The following is a 19,019-nucleotide window of genomic DNA, read 5'->3' as shown; positions in this document are numbered from 1 at the left end:
GGAGACTCCAGTTGACAGGTTTGACTTTTAGGTGCCCTTGAGGATGAAAGCCCATGCTGAGGACAAGGGTCACTAAAGCTTGGATCATTGATAAAACTTCTAGACTTCTTTTGCATGAGATAATAAATAATCTTTGTGTTTAAACCAATGTTTTAGTTCAGGATAGTTAATCTGTTTAGGCCAAGATATTTCATCAACTGAGTCTTAGTCATTGTGTCTAATAAGTACAAAGAATGATGAAGGCTAAGTACAAAGGAAGAACAGAAAGGGAAGATATGAACCTCAAATTTAGCTTGGGGAAGGAGACTTCCAACTTTATACTCACGATTAATCTCAGACTGGCGTTTTATAACATGGGATAAGAAAAACACACTTTTGGAATACAAAGTCAGAACAAGGTTCAGTCTCAGATTTTCAGGTTATAACTTATAGAAAGATGCATTTATTATGTGCTAAGTAGTAAGTACTTTATATATATTATCTTATTTAATATTCAAAATAACCTTATGAGACAGGTACTGTTATCTCTTCTACAGAATACAAAATAAAGTTTAGAGAGGTTAAATAATTTGCCCAAGTTGTTAAATTATATGCTGAATTCCCCAGAATGCATAGAAATTACTAGTATTAAGCCTAAATATATTCAGATAGAATTACATCAAGTTTCTAGAACACTGGTCCCAAGAGTTGGCTGTGCCAACATTACTTCTTAACAATATGAATCCATTTAGTTTACTATTGTTTACACAATAAGCAATTGCTTTTATCAAATCATCAATATAAAGAGATTTACCACCAGGGGGCAGCATATAAATAAATGCTACAAGCTTTCTTTAAAAACAAACTTTTAAAAGCCTTGGCCAGGTTGCTCAGTGGGTTAGAGAAGCATACAGATACACTAAGGTTGTGGGTTTGATCCTGGGTCAGAGCACATACAAGAATCAACTAATGAATGTATAAATAAGTGGAGTAAGAAGTCAATGTTTTTTTTTTCTCTCTCTCTAAAATCAATGAAAAAAACAACAACCATCTAAACAATTGGTGTTAGAATCAGTTACCCAACATATGTGTTTCCAGCCAAGTTCTAGACTACCCTTGCTGTTTCCTGTTCAAGTGAGTAATGGGGCCCTGGCCGGTTGGCTCAGCGGTAGAGCGTCAGCCTGGTGTGTGGAAGTCCCAGGTTCGATTCCCTGTCAGGGCACATCGCCCCCTGGTGGGCATGCTGGGTAAATCCCGGTTGGGCACATGTGGGAGTCTGGCTGGCTGCCTCCCTGTTTCTAACTTGGGGGGGGGGTGATGGGATTAAACTGTGCGGCTGCACGCTGAAGCATCAGTTCAGGCACAGCTGAGATGCAGGCTGCCGTGGGCTCCCAGGTTTCCACCAGCCAAAAAGCTCGGGGACACCTGTGACGACGCTGACATCCACTACCTGCCTCTGACAGCCCATCAGACTTGTGGGGACATAACGTTTCACCTGCAGGGAAGAGGATCCCACCCCAGAGAGAAGAGGGAAACTATTCTCCATAATTTCTAAATCCTTTAGAACCAGGGTGTGTCTGCCTCTGGGGCATCATCACGTGTGGAGGTCCTCCCATTAGGTCCTCAATGAAGATGGTAAATGTGGAAAAAATGATGTCTAGAACTAGTCCATTGTCCTCACCTTGACCACTTCCAGCTCCTCCTTGCTGGCTGCTTGCTGCTTCTCCAGTCTGGTGCTTAACTGGGAACAGATCTAAAGTAAAGAAAAAAAAGAGCTCCTTACTGGACAATAGAATGACTCTTACCGCACGTGCACATCACTCCAACTCCCGTATCACTGCTCTCTGATGCTGGGAGAACCGTGCACGGGAGTCACATGGCAAACACCAGTCCCCTCCGCAGGGAGCAGTGGGGAGCCTGAGAATGGCCCTCTGTGAAGCCCTATCCTGATCAAAGAAAACACATGGGCAAGATCTGATTTCTTTCCATCGCTGGCCTTCGTGGGCCCAGTGAATCCCTGTCCCCACTTTTGGAATCGCTCACTCTATAGCAGCGGTTCTCAACCTGTGGGTCGTGACCCCGGCGGGGGTCGAACGACCAAAACACAGGGGTCGCCTAAAGCCATCGGAAAATACATATTTATTATACAATACATTTTTAAATAAAATATGTATTTCCTATGGCTTTAGATTCTTTTCTGAGTACCGACTTTATGCAAGGTACTATCTCTGCTGGAATCTGAGGAAAAGGATTCTGAGCCAGAAATGTCTCCCATCCACAACCACAGGAAGAGTCTCTGCTTTCAATTACAAAAGTTTCCTTAAGAAATGGCAGAGTGAATAAAACTAAAAAAGGTTAAATGACCAGAAAATAAGACTAAAACTCTCATCAAGTGGTTTGGCCACAAAGCACAAAATGAAAAGCCTGGGAGTCCAGTTCTACTACTTGGCAGCATTGTGTCCTTAAGTAAACTCACTCCTCTGTCTAAGCTTCAGTTTCTCCGTGACGAGAAACATGTGACGTGTCCGTGCTGTGCTATAAAAATCAATGGAGGAAAAGATACACCAAGGGTCTAGCACAGCAACTGGCTGATAAGCACTCACTCAATAAAATCTCATCATTGCTGCTTCTGAAATAAGGTACTAACAGGAACTAGAACTGGAAGAAATAAGTTCTTTCAAAGCCAAAATAAATTGTGTTTTTTTTTAAAAAAAATACTGGAAGTTTAACTCTTACTGAACTTGAGTGAAATCTGAATTTTTTATTTTTGAGAAATGAAAGAAAAGAGTTTGGGGATGTCCAACTTTCAAGTGCAATTTAAACTAAAAAAATACAGGTCTACTTCTATTATCAAAATAGAGATTTTTTTTTTTGCCTGACCAGGTGGTGGCACAGTGGATAGAGCGTCAGACTGGGATGCGGAAGACCCAGGTTTGAGACCCTGAGGTCGCCAGCTTGAGCGTGGGTTCATTTAGTTTGAACAAAGTTCACCAGCTTGGACCCAAGGTCGCTGGCTGGAGCAAGGGGTTACTCAGTCTGCTAAAGGCCCGCGGTCAAGGCACATATGAGAAATCAATCAATGAACAACTAAGGTGTCGCAATGAAAAAAACTGATGATTGATGCTTCTCATCTCTCTGCATTCCTGTCTATCCCTCTCTCTGACTCTTGCTCTGTCTCTGAAAAACAAACAAACAAACAAAAAACAAAAAAATCCCAGAGATTTTTAAAAATCCCAGTTTACTCAAAAACAGTTCGAGAAGCCGGGCCAGCTGTGGAGTTGTCTCCGGTTTCCCCAGACCCAAGCCCAGAAACAATAAACAGGCCTGCATTCGCTGGCATTGGAAAGGAGCAATCACCCTTGTAATTCTGACAAACCCTGTACCCTTTCAAATAAACCCAAACACTCTGAAATATAGCCAATTAGAGTCAATTCCCACTATAGAATGCATTTAGATCATGCTTTATGTCCTAATTATCTTCAAACAGATGGGGCTGTTGTCTTTTATATTACTTGAAGTGCTTGCCAGATAATATTCGAGAAGAGTCCCAAGGATTGCTATTTGTGGCATGTGGCATGTGGCAGCCACCTGTGGCCTAACGTGGTAACAAAAACTACATGTGCAGTGATGGCAAGTTGCACAGCACATGGCCTTGTACATCCCTTGTATCGGTTCACATCTGACCATCCCCTCTCCTACTTATCCATACTCAGAATCTCACGCTCACTTTCAATGTTTTCCCTAGTTCTAGCCAAAACAATCTTTTGTGCCTCCCTCTTCTCCATTTTCATTACTGCTACAATGGGTCAGGGTCCCGTTTTTTCTCCCCTGGACTCCGCACTTTGCCTCTTGCAGGTCTGTGCCTTTGCCTGTACTGGGGCTCCGTACTGGTCTCCGTAGTCCTCACTGGGACAGAGTAGTGCCAAGAACAGGTCCCAGACCAGGCCACTTTCCTGCTCAAACGTTCCTACCACACACAGAATTAAACCCAACTCCTTAGCTCTCCCTGAAAACCTTCCTTGAACTGGACCCCACCTCACCTATGCTTCTCTTCTGTACTCGAAACTTGTGCCAAACTAAACATTTTTTGCCCATTGACCTACCTCCGTGCCTTCACACACTGTCCCCCTTCCCACCACACACACCCTCTCCCCGCCCTATCCACACTCCCCCATCTCAGCGAGCCCTGGGAACAAAGCTCAACCACCCCTCTCCAGAGGGGCCCCGTGTCCCGGACGCAGCAAGCTCCCCTTCCTCTTATTTAGGCACAGGTGTTGCCTCCCTTCACAAGGCCACACAGCTGTGTGGGCAAACGAGTCCCACGTTCTATACTGTGGCAGCAAAGGCCGTGCTGATCCCCGAGCTACTGCCATTCCGTACCATCACTAAACTTCAGTCCTTGGCAAAGAGGCAAATGTTACTGGCATGCTCTACAGGAAATCAGCTTCTGAGGAGGGCAGATACAGGATTCCCATGGTAATAATAAGGTTTCCTCAGACACTGCTCACAAACAACAGATTGTTTGCTCAAATAAACCTCCCATGTTATCAGCAAGCATGTCCAACCACTGTCAGCTTCAGAGGGGAAAACAAGGCCCCAGATTTAATGAGTGCAGTGCAGTAATTGTTCTGAAAACTCTAAAAACAAAACCTATTTCCCCAAAGAGCAACAATGACACTGATTACTGTACTTTTATAGTGAAAAAACCACAGCGGCGCGTTACCTGTTTATACTCGGCAATGATAGCTGTTGTCTTCTTTATTTCATACTCTGCCTTCTCTAGCTGTTTCCTGAAGACCTCCTTTAGCTAGAAAAAATGAGGATGAGAAACATCAAGACTAGGTCAAAATCTTAATAATTTCCACAAACATCTAGATTCAAGCCCGCCTGAATCACAGCCGATGACAAGGCACATGGTGTAACTATTTCAGTTTTCCGCATTGAAGCTGCAGCTCGCTCATTTGAAAACCTAATCGTCTCATGAGATACAGAAATTGTGCTTTCTTTCCTTTAACACATAAGACATAGGGACAGTCTGATGATGAAATGCTTACGCTTACTCCTTACCCTGTACATCTACTGTTAATGCAGTGTTGAGTCAGAGCGACCTTGATCATATAGTCAATGACAGAAGAAACATGTCAGGCCTTCCTGGTCATAGTCCCTGACGTTACTGCCGTCACCTCCCTGACAGCAGGAACAAGAGGCTTTGGGACTGGAGTCAGAACAAGGTGGAGAAAGATGAGAGCCCTTGAAGACAGGAGAGTCAAGGGCTAAACAAACAGTGACTTCAGGAGGAGCTGAGGTGACACATCAGGGAGGTAGTTGTTACAGGCAGAAAAATACTAAATCATGAAAGCTGAACTTAAAAGCAGTCATTTTTGTGGCCTGGCCGCTCCAGAGCACTAGAGCCAGGGAAGGTAAAGACGATGGGAGAGCTCAGGCACCACCAGAGGGAGGGAATAATTCAGTGCTCCCAAGTCGTTGACTGAACGAACAAACAAGGGCTTGTTCTAGCCACCCCTTGTCTGAGATGCTGCAATGCAGCTCTCTGTGTATGCTCATTACGGACTTAAAGATTAACCTGTACTTGCCAACTCACAAACACTGCAGCTTATAATCGGGCCACATCACTGGGAGACTTCTGAATTTCTTCATGTTTGCCACATTCTAAAAGCAATTTGTCAGTTATTCTAATTCAAACCTCGTTGTCTATCTCCTGGGGGAGGGGGGCACTGACCTCAGGACAGACTTAGATGGCTGAGAGGCTTTGCTGCTTCATTTTCTGAGCCCTAGTTTACTCATCTAACAAATCTCACGAGGGCACATTAAAACAGGACACACACACATACACACACACACACACACACAGGGAAGAAGCATGAATAAATTCATTTGCCAGTAGATTGAGCCCTTACCTGAGGAACTGAAGTGAGCCCCCCAAAGGCAGGAGGTAAAAGAAAAACAATACCCACCAAAGCCTACATCAGATTGCATAATCAGCCCCTGAAAAATGCTGAGTATGTTAAAAAAAAGTCCTAGTCCTCAGTAAATGTCAAAAGTCATTTTATCATTAAAATAAAAAAACCCAAAAAAATCCATGGGACACTTTTTATAAGCCCCAAAAGGTGCTGGATGATACATCCTTTCATAGGTAATTTCACTGGGACTTTCTCTGCTTGAAGGCAGGTCTCTGAAAGATTTCAGGTTCTATTTTGTAACTAGTATTTTTGGTGTCACAGAACGAATGAGCCAATCAGCCCGGCTGGGACTGGCAGAGACGGGGACATGGAGAAGCTGCCTGCTTTTCCGGGGAAGCCGGAGTGTCGACACTGTGGGCAGAGGCCCTTCCGGTCACCTGCTGTCCAGGACTCTCACAATGGAGGTGTCCTGCACCTGACCAGCCTCATAGCTCATGGGAGACTGTAGTGCTAACTCCCAGGCTGGTCCAGAGGGGCTTCTGTTATTCCTGCGGGGGGTCAGGTTTGAAGAGCTCCGCCAGGAATGCTGGCGTCTCCTTCGAAGGTGTGACTCAAGAAAAGGAAGTGTGATTGATGGGGGCGACTCTCAGCAGAGACCTCAGTGGGCTCTCAGTTTAACAATCCTCATCAATTACTTCGAAGAAGTCAATTATCTTGGAGATGCGGCACAAAATTTGCGGATTTGTCAAAGCTCTTGGACCATAATCCCAAGTTACTAAATTTACAGAAAATGTAACACACTTGCTAGACCGCTCAGTCAAGGCAAATTCCCAAAAGCTGTTCGGGGAGAACCGCTGCCTCCTCTCTGACACCTTCAAAAGAAATGTCGAGGCTCGGTGCTACTCATGGGTGCTGCTTCAGTGGCACTCTTGATTTGGAATAAAATGATCTCTTGTTGATAGCATGAATCAGCTGCACATACCTGTGTAATGCACCTGTGTAAAGGACAGCCCACCTATGCCATTTACCTGGGCAGTCTCTTCCTCCTGCTTCCTCTTCTCCTCCTCAGTCTCCACCAGCTTCTGTTTGGTCAAAAGGAGCTCCTTATTCAACACGTCTGCCTTGTCTTCCGCCTGCGAACCAGAGTGCGTCACAATCACGAAGGTGGTAAAGAAAGAATGTGTGTCCTTTCTCCAAGTCCAGCACTTCCTGTTCCAACAGGACCTCAAGCCATTCTTTCCTCCCGCCCACGGGATGGCTGATGTCACTGAGTGCCAACCACATACCAGGCCCTTGCCTGCATTATCTCTAATCCTCACAACAATGATTATTTCACAGATGACAGTGAGGTCTGCAGACTTCAAATACCCTGATGGGAGCACACATCTGACATCACAGCCATGATCCCAATTCAGACTTGAATGGCATCAGAGCCCCAGGCTCTTTCTAAATGCTTCTTACACCATTCAGGTGTCATACCAGCAGCCACTTGGAGATTCTGAATGGATGGATGAAGGGGGTGGAGCCTCACATGGGAGCTTCTAACCCATAGTTCCTGGGGGTGGGTTCAGAGAGGGCAAGCAGAGACAGAGGCTGATCCATGGACCACAGATAGGGGAGAAAATTCAAAGACTGGCTGAGCCCTGCAAGGATATTCACACAAGACAGTGAGTACCATAGTATAGGGGAGAAATTAAGACCAAAAACCCACGAGAGAGATACGCATGAGGAATAGTGAAGTGTGGACAGGAATCCAAACCGAAAACACCATATTTCTAGAATGGCCAAGAAGAGCTCAGAGAAGTATCATATTTCCCCATGTTTAAGACACATCTTTCCCCCCAAAATTTGGGGTCTATAAACTGGGAGCATCTTATACAGTGGTTGTAGATAGTTTTACTTGCATTTCTTGCTTTTTCGTGCTTGTTTTTGCGCTCATTGTTGAAGACAGTGATTCGTCATCAGGCACAGATGAGGACAAGCTAATGGATGGGAGTTCTGACAGTGATGAGGAGTTGTATAAATTTTACAATGAATAAAACTTTGAGTTCAGTAACTTTATGTAATACTTTTTTCAAATTTTGGGCTCTCAAATTAAGGTGCGTCTTATACATGGGAATATCCTATACATGGGGAAATACGGTACTATGGTCTTAACTTAGATACAGAGCCCAAATTAACTAAGAAAGCGTTGTGTTTACTTAACTTAGCATGTGTACACGTTAGTTCTAGGGCTTGTACCCGTTAGGTCTCAGCTTCAAGTTCACAGGTGCAGGGAAGCATGCCCGGAGCCCTGCCCACTCACCCCCATCTCAATTAGTTCCTGTTTAACATCTGTCATATGTCCCCTGACAGCACTTAGCACAATCTGTAATGACAAATTACGTCTGATTCACTTGTCTCGCCCACCAGACATTCGGCTCTGGGAGGCAGGACCATCTCTCCCCGGACATCGCTGGTACAGAGCAGCTATACAGTACGTATTTGGGGAATGTGGGGGAATGCATGGACGTGGCTCCGAAAGGCACCACAGAAGCAGGCTGTGTGGGGTGGAGGTGGCAGAGAGCCACAGGGCGAGTGCAGCAGAGAAAACCATAGGCAGAGGAAGGCAGCTATCTGAAGAGCTGTCCCCGGCTGACAGCAGCAAAATGCTATCCAAGCCACCGAGAACACTGGCCAGGTGGCCTCCTGCCTGTGTTCTGTCACATGCCCCGCATGTCCAGATGGGCAGGCCAGCACAGTCCGCCAGGTACTGGCCGCAAAGCTGCGCCCAGCTCCTGTCCTCGCTGTCCCAATGTCTTCACATCCTGTGTCCTAGAGGTTACTGCTCTGGTGTCAGAATATGTGGAAGTGTCAGGTACTTAAGGGAAAAGGGCCCTTTTAAAGACACTTAAATTTGCTTGGATACATTAGGTTTTAGGCAGGAAATCTACACAGCAAAATAACATCTTAAAATTAGAGATGGAACTCAACAAATGCATTTTACAGCTCTGGAAATGTCTATAAAAGAAAGCCACTTCCCTGAGAAAATATTTCACACACAACTAAACATCTTTAGTGATGAGAAGACCCACTCTTGTTTATTTCCCACTTTCGGCTGCACGTTCCTCACGAGGCCAAGGCGAGGCAAGCTCACCATTTCTCTCGCTGTCAGAGGTGACAGCTGCAGAAATATCTGTGGCCCATGTGGGAGGAGTCCCAAGTTTCCCAGGAAGCTCTGTCTGCAGTTTCTCCTCTGTGTCAGGCTTCCAGGACACAAATGTGAGAGAAACAGCCCAGCAATCTGTGATTTAATCATGAATTGGCCAACAACCCTATCGAGAGGCTCATCTCTGACATCAGAGTGAGGATCTTTCAGAAACGGTTTCTCAAAGAACGAGCCAGTTGTTCCATTTAAAACAAAAGTAATGAATCTGCCACAAAGCACGCGCTGCTTCTGGTCTAACATGTAACTTGCTGTGGTCAGAAGGGACCTGGGCACAGGCTTTGGTGGCAAAGTACTGATCTGTCTCTTTCTGTCCCTTGGGCACAGGAAAGGACAAGGAGGGCCTGAGAGCAGGGAGCAGCGAAACTGAACCAGAGGTAATGTATCTTTTACGTTTCTAATGTTGCAAAGCCCTTATTTAAAGAGTTGAGGGAGGGCGAGTTGCGAGTTCTCCAAAGAGAAGGCTGTGTCAGAGAGAAACTAAGAGCCTTTGGTGCCTGGGAGCCTGAAGTCAACTCTACCACAACCAGGGTAAGGTCTAATTTATTCTTGAAAGTACCTACTTATATGTGTTTGCCTTATATGGTATTTCAAATACAATCTGCTTTCATGTTTGTTTAATGTTTCCAGTTTTGCTACTTTAATGAAGAGATTTGATTTTGATAAACTGGGAACGGAAAAGTACCAGTGGGTGAATGAAGGCCAAGTGAGTGAAGCGGCCAGAGCCAGTGTGCACAGGCTCAGGGGCAGGTCGCCTAACAGCGGAACAACTTTGAGGTAGTGGGCGAGGTCACCGTTCTCTGGTTTTATTTATTTATTTTTTTTAAGATTTTTTAAAACTTTATTGATTTTAGAAAGAGGAGGAAGAGAGAGAGAGAGAGAGAGAGAGAGAGAGAGAGAGAAGGGGAGGAGCAAGAAGCACCAACTCATATTAGTTGCTTCTCGTATGTGCCTTGACCTGGCAGCCCAGGGTTTCAAACCGGTGACCTCAGCATTCCAGGTCAATGCTCTATCCACTGAGCTACCACGGGTCAGGCTTGTTTTGTTTTCAAACTCCATTTAGTGCTGACCCTTCAACTCCCACCCTCCCTGTTAGCACTGTGTTCCTCACCAGTGCTCTTATCTCCCAGCCACGGCAGCTAAAACTTGTGAGCGGCAAAGTTCGCTTTCCCTATGGGGAAAGGAGTTGAGGCAGGGGCTATCTTTAAACATTTAAAAAGTCCTTCAAGCCTGACCTGTGGTGGCGCAGTGGATAGAGCGTCGACCTGAAAATGCTGAGGTTGCCAGTTCGAAACCCTGGGCTTGCCTGGTCAGGGCGCGTGTGGGAGTTGATGCTTCCAGCTCCTCCCCCTATCTCTCCTCTCTCTCTGTCTCTCTCTCTCCCTCTCTCTCTCCTCTCTAAAAATAAATAAATAAAATTAAAATTTAAAAAAAATTAAAAAAAAAAAGTCCTTCAATCTTGATCCAATCAGGTTTATTTTATTAATGGATTTGTATTTTAAATATTATCAATGCATAGTTAGAGCACAACGATGCCTTTTTCTCACAGATTAATAAATCTAACTCAATTTTTCTGACCCTACATCATTTGTTGGGAATGTTCACTTTTTAAAAGTCAGAAAATAGAGTGATAATTTTATATCTACACAAGACTCCTTTCATATTGCCAGTTGTTTCTGAAAACACTAGCAAAAGAAAACAGAAGTCCTAAAGCTGTTAGTACTGTTGCAAAGAACCAGGGAAGTTAAACAATTTAAGGTCTTCCTAGCAACAGCTAACATTTATTTAACACTCACTACTGAAGGGCTTTATCTTATTTTATTACCACATCATCCCAAGAGGTAGACTTTCTTACAGCTATAGATAGGTTAAGAATTGCCAGGTCACATGGTTAGGGAATGGTAATGCCAGGATTCACACCCAGGCAGTGTTGGCTCTTAGCCCCAGGATGCCCGTCAACCCCCAAAATACACACGTCTTAATGTACATATGTCCTATAAAACCTTCACATTGATTGTAGATGAGAATTCTTGGTGACTGATACTTTCAGGTGAGTATGTTGGCGGCCTTGCTTTACGGAAAGTACAAGAAACACCAGAGAAGCACAGGTATAAAAAAGTATGTCACACATGCTGCTTGGAAATGACCCAAACCCTTTTCAAAGGCTGCCATTTCCCACCCGCTCCAATTAGCACAAGCAGTTCCCCTTACCTACGCCCACCCCTTCATCCACCAAGCAGCTGACTCAGTGTCAAATACAGAGGGAGCCCCGGCGGGACTGTGGTGACAGCAACGGGGTCCTTGCCCTTGAGGAGGGTGTCACAGTCTTATTTCTTTCCAGTGAACGACAAGTGTACCTGATCCAAGTCATTCCGCAGAGCAATTTTGCTGGTTACTAGCTCGTGGGCGAGGTCATCGTTCTCTTGTTCCAACCTCATGCTGGCCTCCTGTAATCTCCGGTTCTCCCTCTGCAGAAAAAGAGCAAGAGCCAGAGGTGGGCGTTAGTGTGGGGCCTCCCGGCAGCAACATGTGGGGCTGGTGCGGAAAACAAGCAGCGACAACGAGTGAACTTGAAGGTGTAAAAGGAGAAGGCGCAGTGGCACAGGGAGGCAGAGCAGCTGTCTGGGGAACAACGGTGAGTTGAGCGAGCGGTGCAGGGGCGGCACTCTACCCAGTGAAATTTACCGCTGTCCGCAAACCTCCAGACAGGACTTCATTATCAAGTGTGCCACAACAGAGCAACATGTCCAAACACACCTGCAATCCGTGCGGTTTCTAGATAGACCTAGAGTGCAGACACAGGCAAGTCGTTGTTGGAAGCATGCACAATAACCCCACCTCAACCTCCAGGGAAGCCACACTATAAGGACAAGGTAGGGCAGGGACGGGAAAACCACTAGATGGCCCTTCAAACTGTCTTTCCAATATCAGGGGTCAGGATGCACGGGTTCGTGATTCTATCAACTGACATCATCACTCTTTGGGTAAAAATGTTTGTTTTTCTGAAAACCAATTTTTGTGTAAGAGCAATAGTTCTTATAATAATGTCTCTTAAATGTTGCTTTGGTTATTTATTTATTTATTTATTTAATTTCAGATTAAAAGATTCTGGGTTAAAATACATTACTGAGCTGTTTTCCCCTCTTTGAACTCACAGGAAAAAAATATGAAACAAAGTCTACAATGAGAGAACAAAGTCGCTTTGTTAGGGAGCAAGCTCTCCCCTTAACTAGCCCCTATGAGCTGTATGCCTTCCCCATCAGAAGAGCAACTTGGTGTCTCCATTCCAAAGTGTCAGAATGCTTCCGCTGCTACTGGTGGCAGCTACAGGAGATGTCAGAGTGGGGACAGGAAGACTTCACTGTGATGACACCTTCCTGTTTTTCAGATTTACACTATTAGTGTTTTCTGCAGAAACTCAGTGTTGCACAATCAGAAGACAAATCCATGTCCTGGAAGAGAGGGCATCATAGCATACGGGGTGTGTGTATGTGAGCAAGATATGTGTGTATGAGTGCCAGTGTAAGTATGTCTGAGTAAGAGTGTGTGCGCACATGCGTGTGAGTTTTATCTTCTATAGGACCACCTGGGCTTAGTTATACAGAAAGAAGAAAACCTAATTTCTTTTTTATTTCTGTTTCACAAAGCAGGGCTAGGAGACAGGTGGCAAGGGCAAAGCCTGAGACTGTCATGAAGGCAGAGAATCCAGAATCAGGCCCAGTTGTGAAGCCAAGGGCAGACTGGGCTTTGCTTGTCATCATCTAGCAGGACTCACTTCTGTCCTTGCTCTTGGAGAAGGCAGACTGGGATGATTGGGGAAATTGGGAAGTGTTAAAACATTTTTGAAAAAGATAGCTACTGAAAAAGATTTTAAAATCCCAAATCAGGCCCTGGCCGGTTGGCTCAGCGGTAGAGTGTCGGCCTGGCGTGCGGGGGACCCAGGTTCGATTCCCGGCCAGGGCACATAGGAGAAGCACCCATTTGCTTCTCCACCCCCTCCCCTTCCTCTCTGTCTCTCTTTTCCCCTCCTGCAGCCAAGGCTCCACTGGAGCAAAGATGGCCCAGGCGCTGGGCATGGCTCCTTGGCCTCTGCCCCAGACGCTAGAGTGGCTCTGGTCGCAGCAGAGCGACGCCCCGGAGGGGCAGAGCATCGCCCCCTGGTGGGCAGAGCATCACCCCTGGTGGGCGTGCCGGGTGGATCCCGGTCGGGCGCATGCGGGAGTCTGTCTGTCTCTCCCCGTTTCCAGCTTCAGAAAAATAAAAAAATAATAAAAAATAATAATAAAATCCCAAATCACTTAGATACTTTCAAATAAATTCATGATGGAATTCCATGCAGTATTAAAATATAAGGGAAAAATAATAACAGAAGAAATGCTTATGATACCTTGTAGAAAAAGAGCTAAGTAACTAGATATCCCATTTTTATAACAACATAATTAAGAGCTATTAACGATGGGGAGTGGGTTATTCTTACTATTTATTGTCTTTGTGATACTTAAAGGTTTCCAAGTTTTCCACAACGAATACATAATACATGTATTTTAAATTTTTTAAAATTATTTGAAAAACAAAAAGCAATTTAGAACTTCAATTCCAATGGAAATGATAAAATGTCAAAAAAAGAATATTCTTTAAATATTCTTTAAATTTCTTTAAATTTTTTAATTGAGTTTATGGGAGTGACACTGGTTAACAAAATTATACAGGTTTCAGGTGCCCAATTCTACACCATATTGCTATACACCATATTGTGTGTTCATCCCCCAAGTCAAATAAAAAAAAATTTCTTTTAAGTCTACTCTTGGTAGAAGCTCTCATTCTACATGAAACCAGACTAGATCTTCCTTGACCAAGATACAAGGTGACCCGAAAAAGTACTGCCTCATCAGAAACCCCTTTCCAAGGTATTTCTGAAAAGACAGCGTACCTATTTATAGGGGCCAACTGTACTCGTCAAATTCTGTGTGTCCCCTCCATCTCTGGATGTACCCTGCTCATAGAAGCACAATAAACATGGGACTGAAGTAAAGAGCCAGGGTATCTATAGGTGATCTCTCCATCTCTATTGAAGTGACCCAAATTCTAACCGGCGCTGGAGGCTCAGCCTTTCATTCCAACAAATCTAACCATCACCCCTTCTTGTGGAAGCAACCGACATACCTGTCAAAGGCTCAGACTTAAAATGTTCAGAAACTTTTCAAATAAATGCCTTCCTTGCCAGGAACAGGCAGCAATTTCCTCACAACACATTTCACAATGCAGAAAAGACATTTTTCTTGTTTCCTGATAAATCTCTTTCAAAGGGACCGTGGTAAGACTACCGCGACACTTATTCCTATTTCTACTGTGCTTGTACTCGCAGGATTCCGAGGTACAGAGAGCTCCTATTATTTACATCACATTCATTTCACACAACTCAAAATGTTGCAGCTGCCAGTTTCTCAGGTTACAGGATGTATGCCTAGGATTGAGTTAAAATAACACCCAGGTAAAGGCACACAGTGCTAATGGAAAAGGACTTCGTTCAAAGTACTTAAACAGCACAGGTAGCTGCTTTCCCTATTGGTTAGAGATGGGTCTGGTGGATTATGTTATATTAGGGAGAGCTGTGAACTTGGCTGAAATTCTGACCAGTGACTTCCCATTCCAAGACTGTTATGACTCGAACCCTTCCTTACAAACACACAGCTAAGGGGCTGGGGAGGTGGGGGAACTCTGGGGAGAAATTCTCTGTCTGAGGGTCCCTGAAAAGCACAACAGCCTGAGGCACACCTGGCTTTTGCTCCAGCAGGAAGCTTCAGCTCCGTGTCTGCAAAGCAAGCGGCAGGGCGGGGAAGACTCCTCCCTGCACTCGCAGACGTGGGCAAGCAGGCTATGGGGCCGAAAATGCAGTATCGTCCTCCAAAGTACAAGGTGGCCGCTGGAGGCCTGCTGAGCCCCTGAGAGCTACGTGGGCCGCTCCTACTGCGAGGAGATCATCTGTGCAGGAGAATGTGCCTGCACTCACAGGGGGTTAAAGAGAGACTGCAGCACTGGGCTCTTGTCCCGCCTTTCCCGAGGAGCCAAAACTCTTTTCAGAACGGACTGAGTCAAGAAAAAGTTTGCCTTGACACTGGAACGGAGAAGCAAGTTTCATTTTGACGGGCTCGGGAAAGGCAGTAGTAACCTTGCATGGCTCGTTTGGAAATGTTAGCAAGGGCCGCCCACCCAGGATGGGCCTGAACTCAGAGCCCCATCCACCTAAGCCAGCCCGGAGACAGCCGCGTGTAAGTTTGCACACGCGGACGTGCTGAATGCTCAAAGCCTGTGCACAGAACAGACGGATGCTGCCCGGCCTTCCAGCATACCTCCCGGAGACCCCGCTTCCCTCACCCCTGAAGTGCATGTCACGCTGTCTGGAACCTGTCCTAGCTCACACAACCGAACAAAAAAGCAGACAGCAGCCTTCCTCACTCGCCACCCCACCCCCGGCCCTGCACAGCAGCTGTATGGCTGGGAGAGTGTGGTTAGTAGCTTTTGGGAGGAGGATACTGCATTTTTCAGAGAGACAGACGCTGCTATTACAGACATACATAGATTGAAAAAAAAAACTTACCTCCTCAAAAGTCACAGACCCACTACCGTTTTCAATCATAGGTACAAAGACAATTGAAAAAAAAAAAAAAGAGGATCCAATGAAATTGCACACATATGAATACATTTAGGAGACAGTAGTCATAAGAACAGATACTCGTCTATGCTATTCGGCTACTCTGTTGTTCCTTAAGTATCATTCATATACTGTAGGTTCTCTCTGGGACAGTGAGCATTCAATAGAAGAAAATACACTTGAGGCAGCCAGAAGGCAAGCCTCAACGCAGGAAGGCCGACTCACTAAACCCCTCCCTCTCCAGGAGCTATTTACGGGCACCATAGCTGATGAAATGCTCTGTGCAACTATCAGCAGCTACGGTGTGAGTTGTTTATGCTGTGTGGTCAGAGCTGGGTGGAAGGAACTTCCTTATGTGACAAGGTCGGAAACCTTACATCATCGTTCATCTTCAGGCAACAGAATGACATTGTTGGGCAGGAGAATGCAAAAGAAGAACGGGTCCCAGGTCTCCTCTGTGTCTGAGGGCTGAAGTTTGGGTGGAACAGTACAAGGGGTGGTGAATGTCATTCTTTCCAAGGGGAAAAAAACACACACACAGAAAAGTCTGAGCTGGCAATCAAAACAAAATAAACTAAATCTTAAAGGAAAAAATGATGGGGAAGGAGGCAGCTTCAGAAACTCCAACTCAGTTCTCTAGGTGTGTTGTCCACTGCTGGAATGAATTCCTGGCATATGCTTTTGAAGACACTCAAAGGTCAGGAGAGAATGTTTTCCTAACAGAGCCAGTGCAAGTTTATTAGCAACAGCACACCAGCTCTCACTGATTTTGCTTGAGATACCTCCTTCAAAAGAGTTGATAAATGTCACATTCAAATGTTGTCAGGTATTTTGACAAATGCTTACGGATGGAACGCTGAAAGGTCCACGTTGTCTATAAATGAAGATGGGGGCAGGAAAACCTGGATATTTAAAATCATTTTTTTTATGCTCGCTTTTCCTTTACTCAACAGACCAAATTCTATTTATCTAGTGTAAATTTAAACAATTTAAATGTCAAACTCAAAACAAGAACTTTTCGGTAACAACAAACTGAGAGTTGGCATACCATACTACATTTCTGTTGGCATTTAAAAAAGTAGTCCTAGATATATTAAAGCACAAGGGACAGTAAACCTTTAATGTAAATGACCAGATAGTAAATACCTTTGGCTTTGCAGGCCCTATGGGCTTTGAGACCACTCTACTCTGTCATTGCGTGCAAAGGCAAGCAATAACTAAACAAATGGATGTGTCTGCATTCCAACAAAAACAGGCAGTGGGCTATAGCTTGCAAATCCCCGCTCTCTCTAGTACACAAATCAAAGAGGATACAGAAACACTTGAGTGTGATGTAACTTTCTCAGTAAAACCACTTCCACAGGAAACAAAACAATGAAAATTGAAGAAAACTTTTGGAGAATTCATTCTGAAGATCATCAATAAACATACTTAGAAACTCCTAATATGCATTCCATTTCTATCTTTCACTGTTTGTGCCAATGTTAAGTACAACTCAATCAGCAGACAAGTATCATCGAAGCCACCTGCTCAATCCCTGCTAAGCTGCTCAGAAGAGTCACGGGAGGCCCAGGGCTTGCCTGCTCCACCGTCCTCCAAAGGCAACTTCGCCAGGCTATCCAAGCTCAAAAAGACAGAGTGGCAGTCTTCTGAAGTTATCATTAAATTTTCACAGTTACCACAGAAATCACCCTCTTGAGTATGACTATTCATGAAAAGCACATCATTTCATAACATAAATACATCCAAAAGTCAACCGCAGTCTCCATGATATGGAAAACAATAAAATGTAACATTCTATTCATTTGTAGAAAAACATTTTTCAAACATGGATTCACTTATCTTGGCTTCTTTGAATGAGGGACGGTTCAACACAGTAAAAAGAGGTGAGCCTGTTCTTCCAGGTAACAAGTTTAGTGTAATTTAAATCCTTCACTGGTCAAGTTAAAAACAAAATTTGATATTGCTCTAAGTTATTTCATTAGATATGTGGGAATGGCAAATAATGCAAGTACAATTAAACAGCTTCACTTCTAATTATATGCAGGGACAACTAACTGCTCTACAAAAATTAGTATGTGCAATAAAACTTTGCAAACTTAAGAGGAATCATATTCTTTAAATTACATTTTGATTTTAAAAACTTACTGTGTCCAACCTCAAGAAAGAAGTTAAAACATTTGGAATTTAATTATACTGAACATGGATAAGATACTTCAATTAGAAATTATGTATTTTTAATACTATCTGTGTCTCAAACCCAAGAGAGTATAAGCATTCCTGCTTCTTTCTAGGATTTGCCCATCTAGAATATAGAATAATATGTAATAGCATAACCTTACTCGTGCTCTGGGAGAGTCTCTGAATTTAATTAATTAGCTGTGCTTTTTAAGGCTTAACCCACATTTGTGCAAGATTTTAATTAAACAAGAAAAGCACAGAATCTTCTGGAGGTATGTGAAAGGTGCACTTCTCTAAAAAGTGCTGTTGATTGATTCCATATCAGGAAACCTAAGTTTTCCCAAATGGGAAAATTTCATCTACTTAAAATAGAAAACACTTTAATTTCTGAAATTGGTAAGTCTATTAGGAGATTGACAACTAATTTTTTAAAATGTACTAAAACAGCTACACATATCTATGAATGTGTGTTTTCTGGGGATTTGTATGAAAATGAAAATACACATCCTGTATTTCTACAGATGTCTTCCTCTTCAATGTCACTTCATTTGAAATCAATATACATTTACAAACCAAAATATCAGAGTGGATAAATGCTACTCCAGACACTGGGCCAGGCCAAACTTAAGAGGGACAATAAAAGAGACTTAGAATACATATTCTCTATTCTTTTTCCAGTAAAGTTGCCTTTTCATGAAAGATGAACAGAAAAAGTACACAAGCAGTCATTATAGAACTCACAGAGTTTCAGATACAAACGAATGCCAAGACAGGCAATGTGCACACATGTGTATTAATTATTCATATATGCTTATGTCTCTGTGCATGCACAGATTTGCACATATACATGTTCATATATATACATAGATATACAGGAAAATGAATATGCTGCCCACTTCAGTTGTCCTTTCCCTTATAGTACATGTTCACAGTCACTATTTAGGTACCTCTATGTGCCTTGGGGTGTATAAAAGTAAGGGAAGGAGCCAGATGCCAGTTTTCCTGGAACATTTGGCTTGCATTTTTTTTGCAACATAATTTACATAAAATTCATAAAAAACCAATAAAATTCATTTTTTTA

General features: G+C 43.9%; 1 protein-coding gene across 5 annotated transcripts in view; it reads right to left on the bottom strand.

Moving 5' to 3' along the window:
- Positions 1-19,019, bottom strand: part of RABGAP1L (RAB GTPase activating protein 1 like) — a 603,348-nt gene that overhangs the window by 8,211 nt on the left and 576,118 nt on the right. For all 5 annotated transcript variants that reach the window (XM_066261195.1, XM_066261197.1, XM_066261198.1 and 2 more), the window contains 4 exons: positions 11,463-11,573; positions 6,929-7,033; positions 4,703-4,786; positions 1,661-1,732 (listed from right to left, as the gene is read on the bottom strand). In XM_066261195.1, the coding sequence (XP_066117292.1) occupies positions 1,661-1,732; positions 4,703-4,786; positions 6,929-7,033; positions 11,463-11,573 (372 nt within the window). The remainder of the gene's footprint in view (positions 1-1,660; positions 1,733-4,702; positions 4,787-6,928; positions 7,034-11,462; positions 11,574-19,019) is intronic.

Source organism: Saccopteryx bilineata, chromosome 2, assembly GCF_036850765.1.
Source record: "Saccopteryx bilineata isolate mSacBil1 chromosome 2, mSacBil1_pri_phased_curated, whole genome shotgun sequence".
Classification (NCBI taxonomy): Eukaryota; Metazoa; Chordata; class Mammalia; order Chiroptera; family Emballonuridae; genus Saccopteryx; species Saccopteryx bilineata.
Note: the sequence above shows the minus strand (reverse complement) of the source record. Positions and strands in the feature narration are given on the sequence as shown.